The 27,773-nt window shown below is 30.9% G+C and overlaps 1 protein-coding gene across 5 annotated transcripts in view; it reads right to left on the bottom strand.

Moving 5' to 3' along the window:
- The window catches only part of tnca (tenascin Ca), a 70,700-nt gene that overhangs the window by 18,651 nt on the left and 24,276 nt on the right, over positions 1-27,773 (bottom strand). The window contains exons 4-14 of one of the 5 annotated variants that reach the window (XM_051109750.1): positions 25,873-26,136; positions 24,281-24,396; positions 21,373-21,526; positions 19,213-19,482; positions 18,932-19,117; positions 18,507-18,596; positions 15,962-16,225; positions 13,446-13,838; positions 9,909-10,340; positions 6,929-7,204; positions 2,099-2,371 (exon numbers count right to left, since the gene is read on the bottom strand). In XM_051109750.1, coding sequence (XP_050965707.1) covers positions 2,099-2,371; positions 6,929-7,204; positions 9,909-10,340; positions 13,446-13,838; positions 15,962-16,225; positions 18,507-18,596; positions 18,932-19,117; positions 19,213-19,482; positions 21,373-21,526; positions 24,281-24,396; positions 25,873-26,136 — 2,718 coding nt within the window. The remainder of the gene's footprint in view (positions 1-2,098; positions 2,372-6,928; positions 7,205-9,908; positions 10,341-13,445; positions 13,839-15,961; positions 16,226-18,506; positions 18,597-18,931; positions 19,118-19,212; positions 19,483-21,372; positions 21,527-24,280; positions 24,397-25,872; positions 26,137-27,773) is intronic. The other 4 variants (XM_051109751.1, XM_051109753.1, XM_051109752.1 and 1 more) reach the window with 4 other exon arrangements.

The raw sequence follows: 27,773 nt of genomic DNA, 5'->3' as shown, positions 1-27,773 counted from the left end.
CTCAGTTAATGTATTACTGAATATGTTGTTGTTCTAATGATGTCTAAACGTGTGGAAGCAGCTAAATCATATAGAGAAGGACTTATTAAGCAGGAAAGGGTGCAATATTTTGACAAACTAAAGTTAATAGGTGGTAAAGATGCGTACGAGCAGTATAAAGATAATATTTCACCTACCTAACCGGAAATGATAAGAACAAACATGTATGTGGTCAAGATTCTTGTCCTGGTTCAGTTTGGTCAAACTTAAACGCCTTTTGTTCCTAAGGACAGTTTTTTTGCACTCTTCTCCTTGATTTGTTAAAACGTTTGGCAGTCTATAGTACTACAAATGTTTTTCTTGGTCTGACCAATTAGTACAGCCCAAAACATGACAATAATTGACCAATTTCAGCAGCAATAGTCAGCAAAATATGCGAGTTTCATTCGGTTCAGTGGCATTGTTTACGCTCAGTGCCGCCAATATGGCTTACTGTTTACACGTTGTGAAAACACTCTATTCTCCAACGCTATCTCATGACAAATTTGTACGTAATTTTACAAGGTGGCTAATTCGTACAATTTCAGTGGTGGGTACAGGGGCAGGGAGAGGTGTAGGTTATTAATACGATATAATACGTATTGTGCAACTTGTAAAATATGTACATTTTCACTAAAATCTTACAAATTCATACAAATTTGCCACTTTGTAAAATATGTATGAATTGCCATGAGATCAGGCTCCTAATCTCCCAATCTAACAAAAATATGTTCTAAGAACATTTTGCTAATGTTTCCAGTGAGTTACGAAAAATGTTATTTCGGAATGTTCTTTGAACATTTAAAATATATATATATATATATATTAAAATGTTTTATGGTTATGCAAACGTTCCATTTTCTCATTTTGCATTATGAGAATGTTACTTTTGAATGTTCTCTGAACATTCTGAAACAAGTAACATTTAAAAAATGTTAGATGAATGTCCAACTAAAACGTTTTCAAGACATGATGTATAAATAACGTTTTTGTGGTAACGTTTTGAGAAAATTATTAAAGACCAGATAACTTTGAATGAACATTCTATTGTTCCGTTATAAAAATGTTATTTCTGAATGTTCTCCGAATATTTAAAACACTCAATTTTTTTAATGTTTTAAAAACGTTTTAATTTAACTCCGAATGTTAAGGGTACATTCCATTTTATCATTTTGCGAATTGTGGGAATGTTACTTTTGATGTTACTCTGAACATTCTGAAAAAAGTAACATTTGAAAAAAACACTGTGAACATGTACTTAAAAAATGTACTTAAAGTGAACATGTAATTAAAATGTTTAAAAAACATCTCTAAATAACACTTTCATGCTAATCAGACGACTTTAAATGAACTTTCTATTAACAGTACTGACAATACTGCATAGATCTTTGTCACTTTTTGTCACCATGTCCAATGTGGAATATGTTTGCAAACATTCCCATTAAGTTATGAAACGCTATTAGTGTTCGCCGAACGTTCAACATTTCCATTGTTTTAAATGTTTTAAAAACGTTTTTCTTGGTATTGTGAACTTTAAGGGAACATTTTAATTTGCAAACATTATGGGAATGTTATTTTTGAATGTTTTCTGAACATTCTGAGGTGAGAAGTAACATTTAAAAAAGACGTTACATGAAAATCCAACCAAAAAATTTAAAGACCAGTCAACTTTGAATGAATGTTCTATTAATGCTACATAAAGAGAAGCTTCCCAGATCGTTAGCCAAAGTTATAAGAATGTCCTCTGCTAGCTGGCTGGGTCTTTGTCTGAGTAATAGACTTAATTTAGTCCCTTATGTATATGTCGAACCTGATGCAACTCATCTTGACTAGCCAAATTTTGCCCTGCACATGCAGAGGGTAAAAGTTTCAGTGATTTACATCTTTAATTTAGCATGTTCCTCACACAAAGCTATCACATGACTTCAGAAGACTTAAATGGACCCATTTTAGAGAGATTTTCAACATATAACATAAATATGATTTTTTTGGGTTGAACTACTCCTTTAAGGCCTGATTTATCATTTCCAATATAAACAAATGGGGGAAATCAGCAAGGAAAGGAGAGAATTGCAGTTACCTGTGGAGGCGACAGCACTGACGGAGTCTGTTCTCCTTCCCTTCACGACTCCAGTGAGGTAAGCTATATAGTCAGTAGTCGGCCGTAGCCCAGTGATTTCATACGACTGTGTACTGTGTGACAGATTATATTCGACTGGCTCCCGCTGCCAGCTAGAGTCTATAATCTCCAGGATAAACCTCTCAATATCTCCTCTCGTGTCATTCCATGAAATGGAGAAGCTCTCTGATGTAATATTAGAAACATACAGATTGCCAACCACTGGAGCGCTATCTAAAGGGAGAAACGGTTATTGGAAAAGCGCTAATGCAGTTGCACTTACTGTACAATATGCATCATTTGCATATATAATCTGTTTAACGGAGAAACTTCTGACAGATTAACTATAGGAAATGTTTGCTTTTCTCCTGCAATAACTGTTATGAATACTGACTTGTATTATGGTTTAAGTTTTAAAATGCACCTCAAGTGTGCTTGCCTGATTAGGCCTGTTTTCCACAACCCACATCTGCAGCATGCAAATTTATGATTTATTTTTGCATGCATGCATGCATAACATGCTTTCTCAAGTTTGTTGTAAATGTTTAAAACATAATTAGGGCAACAAATTATCATTTGTTTGATATATAAAAAAAAAAATACTCAGCATAGTAACACAGAAATCCTATTTTTTTTTTTGTATATAGATGCTTGGTTTACACACTGCAGATGCAGGATGTCAAACAGGCCTCACTATGAAAACACAAAAGCTGGGCAGAAAATAAAAGCAGAACCAATATTAAAAAGGATAGGAAAGCACAAGAATGTATTTTCAATTATGAATAAATCTGAGGCTATTTTGTTGTATTTGTTCACTGTAGTGTCAAAACAGGTTAAGAATATTGTGTTAGTGCATATGAAGCAATCCACACAAAAGATGCATCAAAATTGGTTTCTATTCCAAATTATTTCCATGCCAATCGTACAATATTTCCAATCCAAACAAAAACATACAGTAAAGCTCTTTGCTCAGTGCAGTATAAGTTACTGCTTGGATGATGCCCAGAAAGCAGTATGTCTGAATATTTAATTACCTATTTTAATTATTAAATGTAATTATTAGTTCATATTTAACTATCTATTAGGATTATATTAGATCAAAAATGTTCAGTTCAATAAAATATTGTTTAATATTGTTTGCTAAATCATATTATTACTTTTATTGCATTAAAACACTGATAAAAAAAAAGATCTATACTGTTATAATATTAAAGATTAGCTTAAAAAACAATTCTTAAAAAACAGTTACAATATTTTAATAAATTGCAACAAGATTTTATCAAAAATATTGTTACAATTTAATAAAATATTATTTAATATTGTTTGCTAAATCATATTATTACTTTTATTACATTAAAAGACTGATGATATAAAAAAAGATCTATTACATTAAAACACTGATAATTAAAACAAAAATAAATAGATCTATACTGTTATAATGTTATAGATTAGCTTAAAAAACAATTATTAAAAACTAAATAAGTAATTTTTAAAAATATTTGTAATTATTTCTTTACTTCATTTTTTTTAAATTAAAAAACATATATTTTTCAAGTATTGTTTTGATTTTTACTTTTAATGTTATTTTTTATTTCTTAAAGTTTTTTTTAATTGTAATTAAAAAAAATAATAAAAAGTACACAATTAAAATAAATATAAAAATTATATAACATATAATGAAAACACATTTTTAAAAAAAAATACTAAAAAAGCATATATTTTCAATAAAAATACATGATGTATTTATATTTTATTGAAAATATTTAATTTTCAGTGCTTTACCTGCATATACTGTGATGATTAAACAGCATTAGAGAACTGTGAACATGCAAACGTGTTGCTAAATTGTTGAAAAATTAACTTTTTATGAAACTTTTTATAAAATACTTTACACTCTAAACCAACCCAGCAATTGGTTTAAATGTTTAACCCAGCCTTCTGGATAGTTTTGTGTAACTCGACTATTGCTTAAAATTTATGTATTTCTTGCTTAAAACAGACGTGAAATAGGTTGGAAATGAACAATTATTAATATGTTCAATAAACAAACCTTTATTGCTTTTAATTCCGCATTTTTTCGAGTAGGTGAAAGGTTTGACTGACAAAAAATGTTTTGGACCCCTGACATAAAAAGTCATCAAAATCAACATGATTTCTAAATGGACCTTACTTATTCAATACAGCTTGCTTCAACATCAAATCAAAAAAGTGTGAAATGATGCAAGTAGATGATGAGATCACAATAAAGTGAATGAAAGTATATGTAAGAGGATGAAATGTGTTGCAATCACTGCAGCTCATCAAAACTCACCACAATGCGGTAAATGTGTGAGATGGTTGGTGGTGCCATGCATTTGGGCAGCTGGATGAAATGGATGATAGTATAATGGTCGACAGTGATTACTGTTGAACACAAAGCTTTGATTTCAGTGGAAGGAAATTAATGGAAACACAACATATTCTTTGCCCCCAACGCAATCAACTTTGAGGCAAGACCGACACAGTGGCTGGAACAGTAGAGGTGACAATCAGTTAGCTTTGTTAAAAGGTGTCATTTCACAATCAACCAATTATTATGGACACCATTAAGTGTTCACTCATCATTCTCAGCGGTCCCATGCAACAAAGATCTTTTGGTTTCGTGAAAAATTAAAAGGAAACGTTAAAGCACAGAAGCACCTGCTTGACACCACAGCTCCCAACTAGAAATAAAGTCAGAAAGAGAGAAAAGACGAAGAAAAAAAGGGTACAATAGATAAAAGATGCCCCATTCCTTGTGAAAAAGAAGTGCACTTAAATGCACTAAATGTGCACTTGTAGTGTGTGCCAAAACTTTAAAGTTCAGTGTAAAGAACTGCACTTGCAGATACTCTAATATTAATAACTATCATATTAATGAGCTATTAATATACAGTGGTCAACATTTAAAGTGGATCAAAACCTTTCATCAGATTTGTCTTGGGACAACTTTGATAAACTTTTTTGATCCACTTCAGATGTTGACTACTGTATTTAGCATAATAAAATATTTTATATATAAAATATATATAATATATTTAATTAATATACATAGATTATTTTTGATAATTAATGAAAAAAAGTTTAATAAATAAATAAAATTAGGTATAAAATTAAAAGTTGTTCATATGTGTGTATATATAATATTAAATAAGCATTTTATTAATAAAATGTGCATATATGATAATTAATGAAATAAACTTAAATGTAGAGTATATTTAATACAATAATATTTAATGTAAAACAATAGAAAATATATTAATATTGATGTAATCCATATTCTGAAACATTAAGTATTAATATAATATTTGTGAGAAATGTAAATATATAATGAAATATGAATATAACATGATAATTTAGTGATAAAATATACATATTATGATAATTAATGAAATAAAGTGCAACTTAACTAAGACTATATTTAATATAATAATATTTAATGTAAAAACAATAAAAACATTAATATTAAGGAGTTATATTAAAATACATATTCTGAAATATGAAATATCAAAATAATATTTGTGAGGACTGCAAATATTATATTATGAAATATGAATATAACATTTATGATAATTCAGTAACAAATATACATATGATAATTAATGAAATAAAGTGCAACTTAACTAAGACTATATTTAATATTAAAACAATATTTGTGAGAACTGTAAATATTACATAAAAATATGAATATAATATTTATGATAATTCCATAACAAAATATACATATAATATAATTAATTAAATAAAGTGCAACTTAACTGTAAGAGTATATTTATTAATATGATATTTAAATGTAAAACAATACAAAATATATTATTAATATAAAGGAATTATATTAATAAAATACATATTATGAAATATTAAAATAATATTTGTGAGGATTGTAAATATTATATTATGAAATATGAATATAACATTTATGATAATTTAGTAAAAAGATATACATAATATCATAATTATAAATAAAGTGCAACTTAACTAAGAATATAATATTTAATGTAAAACAATACAAAATATGATTAATACTGAGGAATTATATTAATAAAATACATATTCTGAAATATTAAAATAATATTTGAGAGGAATTTTAATATTAAATAAAAAATATGAATATAACATTTAGGATAATCCAGTAATAAAAAATACATATATTATCATAATTAATTAAATAAAATGCAACTTAACTGTAAGAGTATATTTAATATAATATTTAATGTAAAACAATACAAACTATATTATTAATGTTGAAGTAATATGTTAATAAAATACATATTCTGAATTATGAAATATAAATTTAATATTTGTGAGAATTGTAAATATTATAATATGAATATAACATTTATGATAATTTAGGAATAAAATATATAACATGACAATTCATGAAATAAAGTGCAGCTTAAATATAAGAATATATTTAATATAATACTATTTAATGTAAATACAAAATATATTATTAATACTGAGGAATTATATTAATAAAATACATACTCTGCAATATTAAAGTAATATTTGTGAGAATCGTAAATATCATACTTTTTTACTGTGTACAATAATTTATATATTTCCCATATTTTAGTATATTTAATTGCATTTAATATAAATATAAATTTAAATCATAATACATTATCATTTAATTGTAATTGCAATTGGGGGTCTGAAAACATTACATTCAGATCACACGTAAGTATATTATTTCTGTCATAAGTACTGTTTTTAAAAGCATGCTTAAGTGCACTTCTTTTTCAGCAGGGATATCCAGGTGCGCACTGGTACCTGTAGCCGCTTGAGTGTAGGTGGACCCCAGGATCGAGCCCTGATGCACTCCGTATAACGTAATTATATAGGACGTGTCGGGACTGAGCCCAGACATCCACAAACTACGTGCATCACCAGATACAGACAGGTTCTGTCTTTCTGGACCTGCTGAATTTGCCACTTCAATCACAAAACTGTCAAAGGCAGAGCCATCCTCAATGGTCCAGGACACATTGAAGCTATCCCAAGACACATCAGACACACTCAGACTGCCAATCTGCGGCCTCTGCTCCTCTGACGGACAAAGAAATTAGACATGAGTTATTGTCACTGAAATTAATTACATTTGCATAATGAAATGAGATGAACTTGCCAGCGCCACTGGCTTAACGTAATGACAGACAGAACAGTTAATAGATGGTATGAAATGATATGGATTAAAGACATGAGGCACAAAGAAACGCAGTTCATTCATGTTGAGAAATAATGATCAGATAAAACATTCATAATTGCATCATGCTATAATCCCAAGGGGAGATTTCTCATAAAAAGTTCAGAAACAATTCTGCAAGTGTTTTGCGGCACTAGAGGTGCTGAGATCACATCTCGGGTATTAACTAAAATGCTAAGTGAGTACGAGTTTGATTGGAGAAAGTCAATTTTGAACCTTATTTGATCTGTGATATACAGTACATTTCAAAAGTTTGGGGTTTGTAAGATTTTCAAAATGTTTTTGAGTCAATTCTGCTCACCAAGACTTCGTTTATTTAATTAAAAATACAGAAAAAATATTATTATCATTTAAAATAACTGTTTTCTAATTGAATACATGTTAAAATGTAATTTATTCCTGGGATGCAAAGCTGAATTTTCAGCATCATTACTGAATGAGTGTTCAGTGTCACATGATCCTTCAGAAATCATTCTGATCTGCTGCTCAAGAAAAATTTGAAAAGTTGAAGTTGAAAACATTTTTGAAAACCATGCTATTTATTTTCAGGATTCTTTAATGAATAGAAAGTTTAAAAAACAGCATTTATTTGAAACAGAATTTTTTTGTAATATTATAAATGTCTTTACTGTCACTTTTGATCTATTTAATGCATTTAAATTATAGTTTTTATAGTTAACTAAAATTAAATAACAAATTTAAAAACTGAATTTTAAAAAATTAAATAAAATTTTAAATTTAAAATTCAAATTTCATTATCTTATTCTCATCATTTAAAAAATAAAAACATTAACTGAGGTAAAACAAAAAAAAAAAACAGCTTTTTTTCAGTTTAAGTACTTAATAACTGAATAAATTTGTAACGCTTTACAATAAGGTTCATTAGTTAACACTAGTTAGCTACACTAGTTAACATGAACTAAGAATGAACAAAACTTCTACAGTATTCACTAATCTTAGTTCATGTTAATTTCAGCATTTAGTAATTGATGATTAAATTCACAAGTTGTGTTTGTTAACATTAGTTAATGCATTGAACTAACATGAACAAACAATGAACAGCTGTATTTTTATTAACATTAACGAAGATTAATAAATAGTGTAATAAATGTATTGCTCATTGTTCATTCATATTAGTTAATACACATTAACTAATGTTAACAAATGAAACCTTATTGTAAAGTGTTAATAAAATAAATGTAAACTAAAAAGTGAAACTTAAAGGAGAAGTCCACTTCTAAAACAAAGATTCACATATAATGTACTCACCCCCTTGTCATCCAAAATGTTCATGTCTTTCTTTCTTTAGTCGTAAAGAAATTATGTTTTTTGAGTCCATATAATGGACTGCTATGGTGCCCCAAGTCTGAACTTCCAAAATGCAGTTTAAATGCGGCTTCGAATGATCCCAGTCGAGGAAGAAGGGTCTTATCTAGCAAAACGATCAGTCATTTTTTTTTTTGAAAAATAAGAATTTGTATACTTTTTAAGCACAATAGCGCACAGGCTCTGGGATGCGCATCTATGACGCTGCGAATCACGTCTAATCATCGTCTGTGTACTCCGGCTCAAAACGGTAGAGTATAGTGAAAAACTCCAAGTTATTTTCTCCTACAACTTCAGAATCGTCCGACATCATTGTAGCTTTTCGTTTGTAAACAGCGTTTGACTTGCACTTTCTTAGTCTTTGCGCGTTCGCTTTGTAAATGCTGGGTCTGTAGTTCCGCCTATGTTCGCTTCGACATGATTCAAGAGTACATAGTGTTGTGGGCGCGCATCCCAGAGTCTGTGCTAAATGAGCTTTTGTGCTTAAAAAGTATACAATTTTTTATTTTCCGAAAAAAAAGACAGATCGTTTTGTTAGATAAGACCCTTCTTCCTCGGGCTGGGATTGTTAAGAGCCCTCTGAAGCTGCATTTGAACTACATTTTGGAAGTTCAAAATGGGGGGAACAATAAAGTCTATTATATGGAAAAAAATCCTGAAATGCTTTCCTCAAAAAACAATTTCTTCACAACCGAAGACAGAAAGCATGAACATCTTGGATGACAAGGGTGTGAGTAAATTCTTTGTAAATTGTTGTTCTGGAAGTGGTGTTCTCCTTTAACACAAACTAACAGTAAAGATACAAAAATAACAGTGATGTAATGTGAGTTTGCTGAATAAAAGCATTAAAAAATTATATATATTACTGACCTCAAACAGGAGACAAGCTAGAATTACCAAAACTGAAAAGCTTTCATAGTTGAGTCCACATAAACCAAACACCACAGCCATTTTTCGAGCACACTAGGTGTGGTGTCCTGGTGTGGACCCAAAAATCTTTTAAACTAACCAAATTAACCAAACTCTGACGTCAGAGAGACTTGGGTTAGGGTTAGAAACCACCACAGACCAGCTTACGCCTGCAGAATTGCTTCCAAGATAACTTTTTAAGAACTTTGATTTTGAATGAATGAACAAATGCATGACATTTGTAGCGTTATGAATATCGGTGTTACGGCGGATGACAGATGACAGTGGTTTCTGAAGCTCATGTCCATGTACCTGTGTTGATGTGAACACTGACTGGTTGGGATTTCTCGCCCTCCTTCATCCCATACAATGTAATCTCATAAAGCGTGTCTGGGTTCAGCCCATCTACATGGACCTGCCTGGCTTCTCCAGACACTTCAATAACGCTGTCTTTAGACTTATTTGACGTTGAGTTCAACTCAACGATGAAGCTATCAAAGGCTCCTTCGGGAGCCGACCAAGACAGCCTCAAGCTATTCCTGCTCACATCAGTGACATTTAGGTCACCCGGAGGCCCTTGAGTTGGGCCCTCAAGTTCATCACCTGAGACTTCAGCTTTAAAATCCTCTGTTAAAAGAGTGGAGGTAGAGACTGATGGCCGAACCTCCGTATGGAGGCTTGGTAGCGTTGTTGAAACACTTTTGAAGGTCAAAGCAACAACATCAGGAGAGGTAGACTTTGGTGCTATAGAGGAAAGTACATTCAATGCGTTTAAGGTCAGAGACAAGACAGAATTTGAGATGTTTTTCCTGTAAAAACAAGAGGTTAAATAATCATTGACTAACTGCACAATTAAAGTATGAATATATACACTTTATTCTAATATTAATCTCCAGTTTATCCTGGGAAGTGGTTGTCTGAAGACAAATAATTGTAAATTAATTGCTATTGAAATCTCAAAAGGACCCTGATGATATTATTTTTTTTATTATTGTTTTTATTTTGGTTAATCATATTCTGACTGAAGTGCCATGAGGGGCGAATTCACTAAACAGTTGCACCACTTTGACATGTGTATTTCATCATGTCTTTCATGGTTATTACTAAAACTAAAACCATTCACAAAAAAAATAAATAAATAATAATAATAATAATAAACTATATATATATATATATATATATATATATATAAATAAAAAAAAATAAATAAATAAATAAAAAAACAAAATAAAAAAAAAAAACATTTATATAAATAATTTCAGCTAGTTGCCAAAGCAACATTTGCCATTTATATTTAGTTTAACTTAAATGTACTAAAATAAATAAAAAAGCTATATAGACAAAAAATAATAATAATAATAATAATAAAAAATAAAAATAAAAATAAAAAATAAAAAAATAAAAAAGACAAACAAACAAAACAAAATTACAATAATTTTAACAAAAATGAAAATGAAACATACAAAAATAAAAACAAATTCAAAATATAGAATAAAAATTAGGCTTATAGTATTTGACGTGTGTATTTCATCACATCTTTCAGGGTTATTACTAAAACTAAATAAATAAATAAATAAATCTATCTGTTACTTGAAATAAAACAAAATGTAAAGAAATTTATATATATATATATATATATATATATATACACACACACACACACACACATATAAAATTAAAAAAGTAGACATAAATAAATAAATGAATTTCAGCTACATTTCCAATTTATTTTTGGTTCAACTTAATGTATTAAAAGAAAATAAATACAAAAAACCCTAATAAAAAAGACGAACAACAAAACTGCAATAACTTTAACGAAAATAAAAATGTAAATGTAACATACAAAAATAAAATCAAATATAAAATATAGAATGAAAATTAAGATAATAGTATCTTAGTAATATTAAAATAACACTAGCATGTGTCATATTGCATGCCAAAATCCAAAGAAAAAAAAAAACACAAAAACAAAAATCTAGCCAGTTTCATATTTTATGCATTGTGATATGATTTCAAGGAATATATGAAATGCATATCAACAGCACTGTGCTGCAAGTATTTGAAGACTAATTTGAAGACAGCTACAGATTATTTCTTAGTGAATTCGCCCCTCTTTTTCTTCATGTAATCTGAGGTTTGAGCTACACTGCATGCAATAAACCTCAATTTGCATGCAAATGATGTTACCGATCTTCTTGAATTATTTCGATCTACATGCATGTATCTGAAAACATCTGACATTAATGACCATGAGCCATTAATTGCTGAAGTTTCCAAGTAGTCCACTAGAGTGGAAGTACATGGGATGCTTCAGGCTGATGGAGAATCCATGCAGACCTCAAGATGTTTTGAGGAAAGGACATGCATTAAGTCAGTTTAACAAGTCACAAACAATATTCTATGCTCATCGGTCTTTCATGCATTTTCACAACACAAGTTTAGTTTGTTATGAGGATTAATCATGTTAACCACTGCAATGACTTTTGTGGATCTTCTTGTCTAAGCCAATGAGCAGCCATATACAAGGGCTGGGTGATATACTGAATATTCACAACATATTTGCAATAATTTAATTTAGTAAATAATACAGCTAACTAACACAATAAAACACAATAAAAACAACATAATAAAAAATATGATTTTTGAAAAAAAATCTGTTTTTGCAAATAAACTCTTCATATATATCTGACTTATGGAGGCCTCTGTATTCATGTACTTTTTATGCATTAAAATATTTGGTTAAAAATTAAACATTCATTTAAAATTAAAATTTAATAAATACATATTATTTAAAATAAATATTAAATTAAAATATTGCTGTTTATTGCTGTGCACTATTACATATACTGTTACATGGAAAGGTTTAAATGCATTTTAACCACACAGTTTTTTTTTTCTTTATTATCATTACCAATTACAAAAACAGCCATATACACAGTAGGGCTGGATGAATATTGAATATTCAAAATATATTTTCAGTGATTTTGCTGGTGAATTAAGCAAACATATATATTATAAAAACTAAAAAATACAAAATATCTCAACAGAATTGGTGTTCTACACCTAAATCAATATTTGACTTAAGGAAATTATGGAAATCACTACATAACATTTTTCTGCATTTATGTAATTTAAGTAAAAATTAAATATTCAATTAATAATTTAAAAGATCAATATTATTTAAAATAAACAGCAATTAAATGAAAATATAAATACTCAAACATTTTATTAAATCATGCATAAAATAAATATAAATTACATTAAAATATTCCTCTTTATGTTACAATGTTACATTTAAATGTAATTTTTGTATTTATTAATCAAAAATAAATTAATAAAAATATCTCTTGCATTAAAAAACTTGAACTGGCCAATTGAATTGTTTAAATGATGTCTCTTAAGAAAAAACAAATAAACAAAATTTATATATATATATATATATATATATATATATATATATATATATATATATATATATATATATATATATATATATATATATATATATATATATATATATATATATATATATATATATATATATATATATATATATATATATATATATATATATATATATATTTTTTTTTTTTTTTTTTTTTTTAAATAAATATTGCATAGCATAAAAAGTCTTAAGTGTGTGTATATACCACCCAGCCCAAATATGCATCCACATCCTGACCATGCATGTCTTTGTGCTCTACCATATGGGAGCTGTTGCATATCTTATGTCATGCAAAATTTGCATCATTCCGTTTTTAAACCTATGAAACCAAAATTGGTTTACATTTTAAGTTTCAATGGCACTACATCAAACAGATCACTTGGAACCCAAAAGAAAGTTTATACCTGTAACTGCAACTGCTTCTAGTAGTGAAGATCTTTGGTTATTGGATATTCCATAAAGCCTTACTTGGTATTCTGTGGAAGCCTTTAGGCCACGGATTTTAGTGTCATTCACCTCCGCATGGAGATGAACCTCCTCCTTCCATTTCCCTGAGAAATCTTTAAGTTCTACAGTGTAACTATCATAGCCAACGTGCTTATTTGACTCCCACGCGAGATCAAATCCATCGGATGTGATATTAGACACGGTCAAGGTGCCAGTGGGATCCTCGTATCCGCTCCCAGAGAACGGGATCTCTGAGTTGTCGAGAGACACAAAGCTAATGACATTGTCGTCGGAGCCTTTGGCTGAGCCAAACTCAGGAAATGTGTTCGCTAGATAAAAAGTGAAAGATGCTACAAGAAAAAGACAAAAACACATGACTTGCGAACAACATTGGCATGATAACACGTGCAAATCCCTTCATTTAAGACCAACTATGAATCCTCACACAATTTTCCCTTACCAGGTGCAACACAATAGCTTTCCTGAAAGTGAAAATCCACACAATCACAGCCAATCACAACATATCTGATGATTAATTGTAGGCGGAGCTATCCAGAAACTCACTTTACATAAAAGTTGCTTTATGGTGTTGCATCTGGTTTGGACACAGTCATAAATTAAAGCCAGAAACATACTTTACTCAAGTATACAAATGCAGAAGTGAACACTTGGCCAGCGCACAACAAGTATGCAGACGTGTTGAACCTACAACAGTTAATAAACAGTTGCTGAAAATTGATTCACTCTCAGGACATCCAAGATGTAGATGAGTTTATTTGTTCATTGGAACAGATTTCATTACTTGCTCACCAATGGATCCTCTGCAGTGAATGGGTGCCATCAGAAAGAGTCCAAACAGTGGATAAAAACATCACAAGTAATGCACACCACTTCAGTCCATCAACAAATCTCGAGAAACCAAATGCTGCGTGTTTTTAAGAAACACATCCATGATTAAGATGTAACATTAAAAATCACCTTTGGCCAAAATTTGAGTTCATAATATATTATAACGCTTTCTCTAGTGAAAAAGTCCCTCCTCTTTTGTCTCTCACATCAAAATCCTTCAATATATTTGTTTAGAAATATGTTGCACTGTTTCGTTGTAAACGATGCTTCATCTGTGCATATTTCTCTCCTGATTCAGATGAGATTATGGATTGCGGATTCATATTTTAGTTAGAAGCAATGGTTTGAAGATAAAAACATTTTAATGATGGATTTGTTTCTTACAAACATGCATTCAGTGGACTGGTGTGGATTACTTGTGAATTAGTGATGTTTTTATTAGCTGTTTGAAATCTCATTCTGACGGCACCCATTCACTGCAGAGGATCCGTTGGTGAGCAAGTGATGTAACGCAAAATTTCTTCAAATCTGATGAACAAACAAACATTTTGCATGGCCTGAGGCATTTAACATGCTTTTATGTGCTGTTGCATTGCACTGGTGATGGCAATAAAGTTTCCTTATGTTTTATACTTTTAATCCAAATTATTTTTTAATACCACAAGCAATTTTCTGTGAATGGACTGTTTGTCGTAAAGCTAAAATAATGGGAAGCGGCTGAAACACAGAATGCCTCACACTCTTCCAGTACGTAAAAAATAAAATACATAAACATGCCGACTTCAGACGATTTGCTCACCAAGTAGAAAAAAAACTGACAAATGCAAAACAAGTGTTTGTATATATGTTCTTGCATAGAGTATATTTCAGGTCTAAAATGGATGATTTTAAAAGTAATGACTTGTGAATTATTGTGATGTTTTTAATCAGCTGTTTGGACTCTGACGGCACCCATTCACTGCAGAGGACCCATTGGTGAGCAAGTGATGTAATGCTAAACGTCTTCTAAACATCTACATTTTGCATGGCCTAATGGTGAGTATATTTTCATTTCACATGCTTTAACATGTGCTGATGCATTGCACTGGTGACGGCCATAAAGTTTACTTATGTTTTATACTTTTAATCCAAATTATTTTTCAATACCACAAGCAATTTCCAGTGAATGGACTGTTTGTTGTACAGTTAAAATAAATGGAAGTGGCTCAAACACCAAAAGCCTTACACTCTTCCAGTACATTAAAAATAAAATGCATAAACATGCAGATTCAGACGATTAACTCACCAAGTAAAGAAAACTGACAAATGCAACATTTTTTGCCATGTGCAGTTAATTCCTGTTGAGAATGCAACACATGCATGCATTGCGTATTACAATATGAATTGCATTCTGACACACTTTGTAATATAATGCTTCACAAATCAAGTGTTTGCATTTATGTTCTTGCGTAGAGTATGTTTCAGGTCTAAAACAGATGATTTTAAATAGACATTTAGGAAAAAATGCATATAAAAGTTAGTCATGATCATTCTCACAACACAATCTTTGTTGTTCACACCTGAAAACAGAACATTTAGTTGCACTAAAGCAAACAAAAACAACTTTACAGTAGGAATTCCTCACCTGTGGATGCGGTGACGGTGGCAGGAGCACTTCTCCTCCGTCCGCGTTCTGCCACGAGGGTGACGGTGTAGCGCATGCCAGGGTTCAAGCCGTTCAAGGCGTAGGTGGTTGTGGCAGCAGGCAGCTCGACTTCTTCCCGTCGGCCGTCGGCAGAGACAAACGCTAGCCTGTAGGTGGAGATCTTGGCCCTGGGCCTCTTCCAGACCAGCTCCAGGGTGGTTTCGGTGGCGTCTCGCACTTCCAGGTCCCGTGGAGGATCCAGATCTGTGTGGGTGGAGGTTTAAAATGACAGCACAAAAGAAACATTCATGCCAGGAAACTTTGATGGCGTCTGCATTCAAGAGAAAGGAATCAAAATGACTGAAGAGATAAAGACCGGTCTGTCATCGTCTATTCACTCTCATGTCGTTCCAAACCTGTGGCTCTTTTTTATGAGGTTTTAGGAGAATTTTTGTGGTGCTTCACATAATGAATGTGAGTCAGATGTTGTCAAGCTCCAAAAAAAAAGAGAAACACCATAAAAGAAGTCGGTTTGGATGATGTTTTTATGGTGCTTTTGGTCACTGCGTTCACTGCACAAAAAAAGGAGCAGTGTGAACATAATCCATGGAAGAAAGTCACACTGGTTTAGAAAGACATTAAGGTGAATAAATGAAGACAGAATGTGAATATCCGGTTAAATTGTTTCTTTAAATGTGACCCTGGACCACAAAACCAGTGTTAAGTAGCATGGGTATATTTGTACCAATACTAAAAAAATACATTGTACGGGTCAAAATGATCAATTTTTCTTTTATGCCAAAAATCATTAGGATATTAAGTAAAGATCATGTTCCATGAAGATATTTTGCTAATTTCCTACTGTAAATATATCAAAATGTAGTTTTTGATTAGTAATATGCATTGCTAGGAACTTCATTTGGACAACTTTAAAGGCGATTTTCTCAATATTTTGATTTTTTGCACCCTCAGATTCCAGATTTTCGAATAGTATCTCAGCTAAATATTGTCCCAACCTAAAAACCATACATCAATGGAAAGCTTTTTTATTCAGGCGTGTATAAATTTTAATAAAAAAAAAATTGACCCTTATGACTGGTTTTGTGGTCCAGGGCCACAAATGGTTTCAAAGTGCAGTTGTTTTTCATATTTGTCTTAGTATAACTTATGGTAGGCAAAAAGACTCTGTATTTTTGTCTTGTTTTCCATTACAAATATCGAAAGATACCGGTAGCCATTGACTTCCACAGTATTTTAAACCATACTACGCAAGTAAACGGTTACTGGCAACTGTTTGGTTACTAACATTCCTCAAAATGTCTTCTTTTGTGTTCAACAGAAGAAAGAAACTCACACAGGTTTGGAACAACTTGAGGGTTAGTTCTTGATAACCATTTTCTTTTTTGGGTGAACTATCACTTTAAATGAAGATACATTTACTTGAGAAGTTCGGGGAGAGCAAGACAAGATGAGTGTTTGAGATTAAAAACTATTTCAATTGTATTTTTTCAATTGTTTTACTAGATAAGACCCTTCTTCCTCTGCTGGGATCGTTTACAACCACATTTAGGATCGTTTGAAGCCGCATTTAAACTGCATTTTGGAAGTTCAAAATCGGGGCACCATATCAGTCCATTATATGGAGAAAAATGCTGAAATGTTTCCCCTCAAAAAACAATTTCTTTACAGCTGAAGAAAAAAAGACATGAACATCTTGGATGACAAGGGGGTGAGTACATTGTCTGCAAATTGTTTGTTCTGGAAGTGGACTTCTTTAATATATTAAGCTTTCTGTTCTGAAAAATGTATCAGTGTAACAAATGTAACAAAATTAAGTACATTTAAGCTTAAACTGCCAATAGGGTATAAATTCCCTATGAATTAAGTTTATTTATTTTTACCTCTTGACAAATATTTTATAAACTCAATTTTTATAGTTTTTTTTCCTCCCAGAAAACAAGACTCAAGTTATTTTGAATATCAAGTAAACGTATCTTGATTTAAGAATGTTTAGATATTTGTACTGGTAAACAAGACAAAAATACTAAGTAAGAAAATGTACATATATTTTTTAAAGTGTATTTACCAAGGCTATATTTATGTGATTTTAAAATATAGTCAATAATATTACTATTTAAAGTAACTGTTTTATATTTGAATATACTGTGAAATGTAATTTATTCCTGTGATGTAAAGCTGAATTTTCAGCATCATTACTCCAGTCTTCAGTGCCACATGATTCTTCAGAAATCATTCTAATATGCTGATTTGCTGCTCAAGAAACATCAATTATCAATCTTGAACAGTTGTGCTGCTTCATATTTTTGTGGAAGCGGGGATACATTTTTTTTTAGGATTCTTTTAATGTATAAAAAGTTCAAAAGAACGGCAATTATTTGAAATAGAAATCATTTTTGGTCAATTTAATGCATCCCTGCAGGACAAAATTACTAATTTCTTTAAAATAAAACAAACAAACAAACAATAGCAATCTCAAACTTTTGCACAGTTAGTGTCAGTAGCTGATAAAGATAGCTGGTCTCACCGGTCAGTGCGTTGGTGGTCGCTGGATCGCTTTCTCTTTCATTCTGAACAGCTGTAACTCCGATGCCGTACTCCGTTCCAGGCTTCAGGCCTACGGCACACAAAATCTGTTAATCCAGCAGATGAAACACTAAACTGATGCATTTTCAAGCAGAGAAATGAGGGGAACATTTTTTTATTATAACATATCTATGTGAATATTTTCACATCTTTATGTGAGTTTCTTCACAGAAAGTAGCTGCATGCAATGCAAGCACATTAGCAAACAAAGTGCAATTGTGTGTATGTATATATACAGTATATACAAAGATATACATTACATATATGGGGAGAAAATATATTTACATTTGTCACATTTGAAGAAAAACACTTCAAGCACAAACTCACTTAATTCGTTTTTGCTCAATAACAGAATTATTGATTTACCTGTAATTGTGGCCCATGTAGTGTCTCCTGCTTTTCTAGGGAACATGTCTTCACCATGAGCACCTCCTGCGATCGGGCCGTACTTGATACGGTATCCGTCTATGGTTGACCGGCTATTTTTCCATTCCAGTGTGATGCTGTTGTCAGTCTGATCAACAGCTTTGAGGTCAGTGGGGGCATCCAAACCTGAGACACATAGAAATCCATCACCGCATCATTAAAACTCTAGTTTGAGTTCATTTGTCAGGACGTTAAATATGTAGTTTCTAGGGCGTTCATACCTGTGGTGAAGCCCTCGAAGATGGGCTTGCTGCTCACGTCTCCCTTCTTTGAACTGAGAGACACTTTGTATTCAGTGTCTGGTTTCAGGTCCTCCAGGCTGTACTGCGTGTCTGTGGCCGGGAGGTCGACATCTCGATGGACTGACGGGTCTGTGCTCGGGCCGTACGACACCTTGAACCCGTCCACCTCAGCCACGGGCCTGGACCAGGAGATCACTGCAGACCGGTCAGTCACATCGCCAACATCAATCTGCCCTGGAGAATCGATTCCTGCAGCAAGAGGAGCGATGTTGTCTTAGTATATACATGATGTACAGGATACACAAAATTAATTTGGGTCCAGTGGTTGCGGTGTTAAAGGAGGGGACAATACACGACGCATGAGGATGTATAATCGATTTTGGATTTATTGCAAGGTCAAAAATGCTTGTTGGTTTTTTTCATGTAAAAAGAAATCAGTGGGTGCAACAGAACTGCATGCACACGCAATGGCAAAAAACTGTAAGGAATCAATCTAATCATCCATCTGTGTTAATGCAATTAGACATTATGAGCTCAGGCTGACGCAAAAATGAGTTTCCACACTGCAAATAAGCCAAGTTCAGTTGCAAACTGAAATGACATCTGAACACAAGCCACTTGTAATATATGTAATGTCTGTGAAAGCTACTGAAACGAAAATCTCAGATCACTGTATATAACACAAAACTGCAAGGAAGAAAAAGAGCTTTTAAAGGACTGTCACAAACCAATAATAACAAGACCAAATTATAAAAAAAGCAAAAAAGCAAAAAAAAAACCTGCAAAAATAAATAAATAAATAAAATAAGCAAAACAAACAAACAAACAAATATATATATATATATATATATATGTATATGTATATATATATATATATATATATATATATATACACATATACATATATACAAAATATGAATAAAAAAAAACTGAACATATAATATATATATATAGTAAAACAAAAACTGTAAAAAAAAAAAAAAAAAAAAAAAAAAAAAAAAAAAAAAAGGGAAAAAAATGTTTGTTTTTTTCTTGCATATATATAATTTAGAATTCTAACATGCAGATTTCTTATTATCTTTGTTGAAAATGTTTTTCTCTTGCATATTATTTTTGTGGAAGCTGTGATACACTACCATTCAAATATTTGTGGGGAAAAAAAGCTGGGATGCATTAAATTGATCAAAAGTGACAGTCAAGACATTTACAATGTAGCAAAAGATTTCTATTACAAATAAATTATTTCATCTTTCTCTGCTCATCAAAGAATCCCGAAAAAATGTTTTTTACAAAAATATTAAGTAGCACTGTTTTCAACATTGATAGTACAAACCATTATTATTAATTAAGCACTAGTATTTGGGCATGCTTTATGCAAACTACTAATTTCAGACATACAGTCATCCATTTAGAAAACTTCAAATTCATAAACACTAAAATGACATTAGGAAGAAACCCAAGAGTGGTAAATGTGCAAACGCTGCAGTTTGACATTTAGGAGTTTATTCAAATTGATAACTCTAAGTCTGAGCAAAAATCACAGTGATGCTTGACCTAGCAAACACTACTTATAAACTTGATTAAGTCTTTTCAAGTCAGTCAATGTCTATCTAATTCTTTCATGCAGTAAATAAGATTTAATGTACCGTGAAAGAACAAATTCATGATGGATATCTCCAAATCTACAAATCTGAGCACTTTCACAGGCAGTAAAATGGGGAAATGCACTAACTACTGTCAGAAACAAAGGGACTTTTGAAAATAAAAATGCCAGAGAAAAAAAAAAAAGTCAGAGACATGGATTGTCCAAATTTCTCACGGTTAAGCACTGAATTGGGCTGTTAAAGCCCTGCTGGCCGGCCCACGCGGGACGTTTCATAAGGACGTTTGAAATGATGGCCCCTATTCTTCTTGGTGTTTCTGAACAGCAGGCCTTCACATTCTTTACTGCTGAGCTAGTTTCACCTTCAACCTCCGACACTTTAGAGCTGTTTAGCAGATGTAGATTAAGTCGAGCGCTCCAGTCAATTACCGGACGGATCAAAAGCAACGCTTTCAGCATTTACTGCAACATTTAAATGGGATCATGACACAGACAATAAACAAGAGGAAAGGTTTACTTTAGAGAAGATGCATTACTTGTTACTACAGTCGAGCTTGTTTTGGGTCCTCTGGTCTTGTTCTTTATGACCGACAAAGTGACTTCGTATTCCTGTCCTGCCCCAAGTCCTGGCTGCTCAAAGTCGGTCTGGGAGGATGGCAGATTGGTCACGATCTTCCCATTTTCTTCCTTCTGTTAAAAAAAAAAAAAAAAAAAAACATGCATTTAGCTTTGAGCATTGAATATATATATTAAATACCATTGAGTCAAAAATTAACTAATAGACATTTTTTAAGTTAATGAAACTGACCTAAAGGCATCACCAAAAAAATAAAAATAAATGAATAAATAATAATAATAATAATAATAATTAAAAAAATAAAAATAATTTTGGATATATTTTCTGACCCAAAGTATTTTAGTCTGAACAATAAATAAATAAATAAATAAACAAACCAATAAACAAATCAATCAACCAATCAATCACTCAATAAATAATACATTTAAAAAAATAATATTGATGAAAAATCTTAATGGTCCCAAAAACAGGCTTCTATTTATAAATGAATACAATCTTAAAACTCCATGGGCACACTAATAACGAATACACTTTCTTGTAGTTATGTCATGTTCTAAAATCTTTTTTTAATTGAGACGAAATTGTACAAAATATTTTTAAAATCCTTGGAGTCAAAAAGGTTGAAAACCACTGATCTAGACAAACTCAAAGCTTATATTCATGTACTAAAAGTCACAAAAATCCAAAAATAATTGCTCAGAGTCTACATTTATATCTCCATTACTGACAGTCAAGATATGACAGGGAAAATGTGTCATGCATTAAAATGTTAATAGTTTCCTAAATGCTGGTGGCATGAAACAACAGCTCTGAAAGTGAGCAGTAAGTTCAAACATCTGGGATTTCTGGAGCACCATTAAAGTGTGTCTTAATGGAGACTTTATGGTTCAAGGATGGTTCTTTTTAATGGCTCCTTAAATGAGTGCCTGAGCTCATGGCCGCCTGTAGCTCTGACTCAAATGGAGAAAATGCCCCTTCACATCATTGTAATGAACAGTGATTAAATTATCCATTACTCTGTTTTAAATATGAGAGAGAGACTATGAAACAAGCAGCATGAGCGTGTAACCCTGCCACCTAGGACAACCATAGGAATACACCGGCGTGTGAACATCTTACCGTAGTAAATCTACTGACCTTACGGCTGACCAGCTGGTACAGAGATAAATTTTTACTATTAGTTTTACTGTCAGCTATTAAACTGATGAGAGGGTTCCAACACTTTTCTTGCACTTTGCTTTATAGCACTTCATGAATATGGCTCTCAATTGCTTCCACATCCTGGGAAGATATTTTTATAAAGTTAATGAAACTGACCTAAATTCCTTTGCCTAGTAAAGCATCCAAAAATATATTTTTGTTGTATTTTCTGTCTCAAATTCTTGCAGATTTTTGGCAATCTGGAGAGCAAAATAAATACATACATATCCAATTCTGACATTTTTGTAATAAAATATGTTAATAATAATATAAAATGTTTAAAATAAACAATACTTAAAAAACTAAATATATATAAAAAAAAAAAAAAAAAAAAAAATTGTAATAAAATTACAATACCCCAAAGCACCATAAAATGAATAATTAAAAAGCCTATTTTTACCCTACATATATTTCTGAACATGAATTGTTTGAATTTGCCATTTTCTTAATAGGTTTATAAGAATGTGATTATTGTATTATTGTGTATTACAAATATAATATAACAGTCTTTGTTTGGTGCAGTCTGTAGAAAATAATAACGATAAATAAATAAATAATGAAATAAATAAATCCTGATAACGTAATAATTATTTAAAAAAAAAAAATAAAAATCACTAAAAATAAAAAAAAATAAAAATCTAGAATCTAAAAATCCTTAAATATTAAAAATCTAAAATATTAAGAATCTAAATATTAAGAATCTAAAAATTCTTAATATTAAAACATTATTAACCCTTTAAACTATGGAAACCACTAAAAAAACAAAAACAACAAAAAACAAACAAAAAAAAAAACTTATCTCATAATGCTGAATTTTTCTCGCAATTACAAGTTTACATCTCGCAATTTCGCAATTATTCTCAGAATTGCGAGTTTATATAAAAAAAAAGTCAGAATTGTGAGAAAAAAGTCAGAATTGAAAGATACAAGCTCGCATTAGGAAGAAAAAAAGAAGTAAGAATTGTGAGATTTAATCAGAGATCAGAGAGATGTGAGAAAAAAGTCAGAATTGCAAGATACAAACTCGTAATTCTGACTTTATATCATGCAATTCTGAGGAAAAAAAAGTTTTTTATTTATTTTTTTTTAATTTTTTTTTTAATTCAGTGGTGGAAACAGGCTTCCATATTAAACAAATAAAAAACGTGCAAAAAACTGCCAAATCTGTATTATGCAGTGTTGCCTCTCAGTTGAAATTATTTATTTATTTATTTATTTATTTATTTATTTATTTTTAAAGAATTCTGATTGTTTTGTATTGGAGAATACAAAAATTAGGAAATCTCATTTAGATTTTTTTTTTTTTTTTTAATATTAAGATTATATTAGCTAGATTATTGGCTTATAAAATCTGATTTTGACAAACCTATTCGAAACCACATTATTACGTTGTTTTAACTACAATTAAAATCATATTTTTAGAAAATTTTGTCCTTTCAATATCTAAACGATTTAGAAAATAGTAGTATATATATATATATATATATATATATATATTTTAGTATTTGTAATATTATTATTATTTATTTATTTATTTATTTATTTTTCTTTTGGCGATGTGATATGTATGTAATGTCATAGACAATGTGCAGAAGCATCAGATGCGACTGAATTCTTTAATTATTTGCCTAGAGAAGAGTCTTCAATATCATCTGCCATTAAACTACCATGTTACGAAAGATGATCTCCCAGCCATCAAATGGAAAATTCAGCTGGTCCCACAAAACCTCCACAGACGTATCACTGATAGATTTAAACTTCAGACCATCAGGCTGCGGCAGATCTGTAAGGAAAAAAACACAGGTTTCTTAGTAGTGTATCTTGATATTCATTGAAGTTTTTAGAAATATTCAGTTTGTTTGAACTGCTTGGACAGTTTTGCATATGAAAGGGCAGATCATTGTCTATATTGCAGATTTTCTTTTTTTTTAATTAAATATTTAATGCTTTTATTATTATTATTAATATTATTATTATTTTACATTTATAATAAAAAAACATTTTAAAAAAATGGCATATTTTCCTAATTTTTATTTCTTTAATAATTATTTTGTCTTTTGATGTTAGAGTAAATTATGGTTGGGCCATTTTCCTAACAGGTTTCATAACATTACCCTTAAACAACAAATTCTATCTATATGCAAAAATATTTTATAATTTAAAATGCATAATTATACACTAATGACAATATAAAAATTAGACTGTTTTGTATTATACTATTATATATTATAATGATGAGAACAGGGGGAGAGGAAATGCTTGTCATAATTATTTTTTATAATTATAAATTATAAATTATAAAATAATCTAAACAAAAAAAAAAAAAAAAAATAATAATAAAAAAAAATCTTGTTTGGTAAAGCTAATGGCATTGAAAATACAAACTAAAGACAGTACAATAAATACAATCATGATACAAAAATATATGTGATTATAAAAATAATGGTAGATGTTCTTAAGTTTCTTTAGTATTTTTTGTGTCCTTTGATTTCAGAGTGAATTATAACCAAGCCATTTTTTGCAGGTTTCCTAAAATGTACCCTTAAACAATAAATAGTATCATGATTTAAAGTATTTTATTATTTAAAATGTATTATTTAAAATTAAATATGTATAATTGTACAACAATGAGAATATAAAAAAGCGACTATTTTGATATTATTGTAAGAAGAGGGGGATGCTTAATTTTAATAATTCTAAAATAATTTATTAATTAAATCATAAATAACTAAAAAAAAAACAAACAAACAAAAAAAAAACAACAGTTTTAAATCTTTAAATAAATTTTAATGGCCCAAAACACTGGCAAATTTCCTAATTTTTTTTATTTTATTTACATTAGTTTTATTTTATTTTTTATCTTTTTTTTTTTTTGTTGTTGTTGTTGTTGGTCTTGCAGAGTGAATAATGACTCATTCATATGATTTACCCTTAAATAAATGAAAAACATGACAAAATCTGACAAAGACAAGATATGAGATACATTTTCTCTTAAGTCATATCATTGTCTCTCAGGTCAATTTATCTTGTTTTAGAGATTCATATATATATTCATATTCATAGAATGTGTTTTTAGCCATGCAATTATTAGTATTATTGGCTAGATGATGCTATCCTTATTATGAGAATGGCACAACTGCAACAGACCACATTTGCAGGGTTAGAAAAAAACTGAAGTTCCACATATGCATATAAATATGTTTCACCAACTTTGTGTAGTAATTGCATTTGTGCGATGCTGATCAGGGCATGGACGTACGTGTGGCCGCTCTGGCGCTGACAGGAACGCTCTTCTTGTTGTTGAGGACGGCATAAACGTTGATGAGATACTCGATTCCCGGCTCCAGCTCAACAACGGTAGCAGACGTACGATCTCCAGGCACGCGGAACTCCATCTGAAGGCCGCCTGGTGACGTCGGGACGTACGTGACCAAATACTCCGTCACCAGCATCTTGTTCCTCCATGTGAGGTTCAGCTTCTCCGTGGTCACATCTGTGACGGTCAGGTCTTCCGGTGGCGAGACTGGGAAAGATATTAAGGGTCATTTACGTCACAGATGTTGAGAGAGCAAATGATGGTGCCAAGTAGTAGGAAAATTGTCCGTGTCTCCACTGCGGTGACTGGGAAACATCCAATCAATCTGCTAAGAGCTTTGAATCGAGCTACACTGACTAAATTAACTTTGGCTTTTTATTAATAGCAGTTTTTGGACCTTTCGACATGGATTTAATTGTTGTCTGTGTTGACCTTCACCACTAATGGGCCTCTATATAAAGCTAATGGATTTCACAGGCACACATATGGTTTGAGTTTACTGTCAAAGTAAAAAAATGAGCACGTTCAGCACTTTTCTGTGCAAAACGATGGATCTAAAATAGTGTATTATGTACTAGATTTTTAAATGTTTTTGAAAGAAGCCTTTTCCCGTCACCAAGGCTGCATGTATTTGACCAAAAATACAGTGATTTTATGAAATATTATTACGATTTAAAAGAACTGTTTTCTATTTGAATATATTGTAAAATGGAATTTATTTCCGTGATGCAAAGCTGAATTTTTTAGCATCATTACTGCAGTCTTCAGTGTCACATGATCCTTCAGAAATCATTCTAATATGCTGATTTGTATTCATTTCTTTTATTTACTGACTCCAAGCTTTTGAACATGGGGTGCTTTTATGGTGCCTTTTGATGTTTAACAGCTATGAGTTCTATAGAAAAGTGTGTAAACATTCTGCATAACATCTCATTTTGTATTATTTAGAAGAAAGAAAGGTTTGGAACAACATGAGGGCAACTTTAATTTTTGGCTGAACTATCCCTCTAATTTACAGCCATAAAATAAAGAAATGCCAATCATCTGGCCAACATTTGAAAAGAAGTGTTTGCATCACCAGTACTAAGTAAGAATTGACGCTCTCCATGGTTATTATTGTTGCTAAAAATAAAAACTAATAAAAAATATTGCTACATGAAATAAAACTGAAATAAAACACAATAAAATAAAATGTAAAAATAAACTTTAGTTTTAGTTAAGGATTAGTTCACTCCCAGAACAAAAATTTACAGATTATTTACTCACCCCCTTGTCATCCAAGATGTTTATGTCTTTCTTTCTTCAGTTGTAAAGAAATTATGTTTCTTAAGGAAAACATTACAGGAATGTTCTCCTTATAGTGGACTTCTATGGTGCCTGTGAGTTTAAAAGATCAAAAAATTAAGATTAAAAATTCTTAGCTGAGAAATAAAGGTCTTATCTAGTGAAATGACCGGTTATTATTATTATTATTATTTAAATTACAATTTATATACTTTTTAACCTCAAACGCTTGTCTAGCTCTGTGTGAACATTTTTTTTTTTTTCGGTCATGACAGTTAGGGTATGTCTAAAAACTCCCGTACCATTTTCTCCTCCAACTTCAAAATTGTCCTACAGTACCATCCAAGAGTTTACAAAGTGAACATGCAAAGAAGATTAAAAACACTTTACAAAAAAGGTAAAAACAGCGATGTAGGATGATTTTGAAGTTGGAGGAGAAAATGAGATGTGAGTTTTTAGACGTACCCTAACTGTCACTTCGATAGATAAGACCCTCATTCCTCGGCTGGGACCATTTAGAGCCTTTCGAAGCTGCATTTAAACTGCATTTTGGAAGTTCA

Source organism: Labeo rohita, chromosome 5 (assembly GCF_022985175.1).
Source record: "Labeo rohita strain BAU-BD-2019 chromosome 5, IGBB_LRoh.1.0, whole genome shotgun sequence".
In the NCBI taxonomy this organism is placed as follows: domain Eukaryota; kingdom Metazoa; phylum Chordata; class Actinopteri; order Cypriniformes; family Cyprinidae; genus Labeo; species Labeo rohita.
The sequence above is the reverse complement of the archived record's forward strand: the minus strand, read 5'-3'. Positions and strand labels throughout refer to the sequence as shown.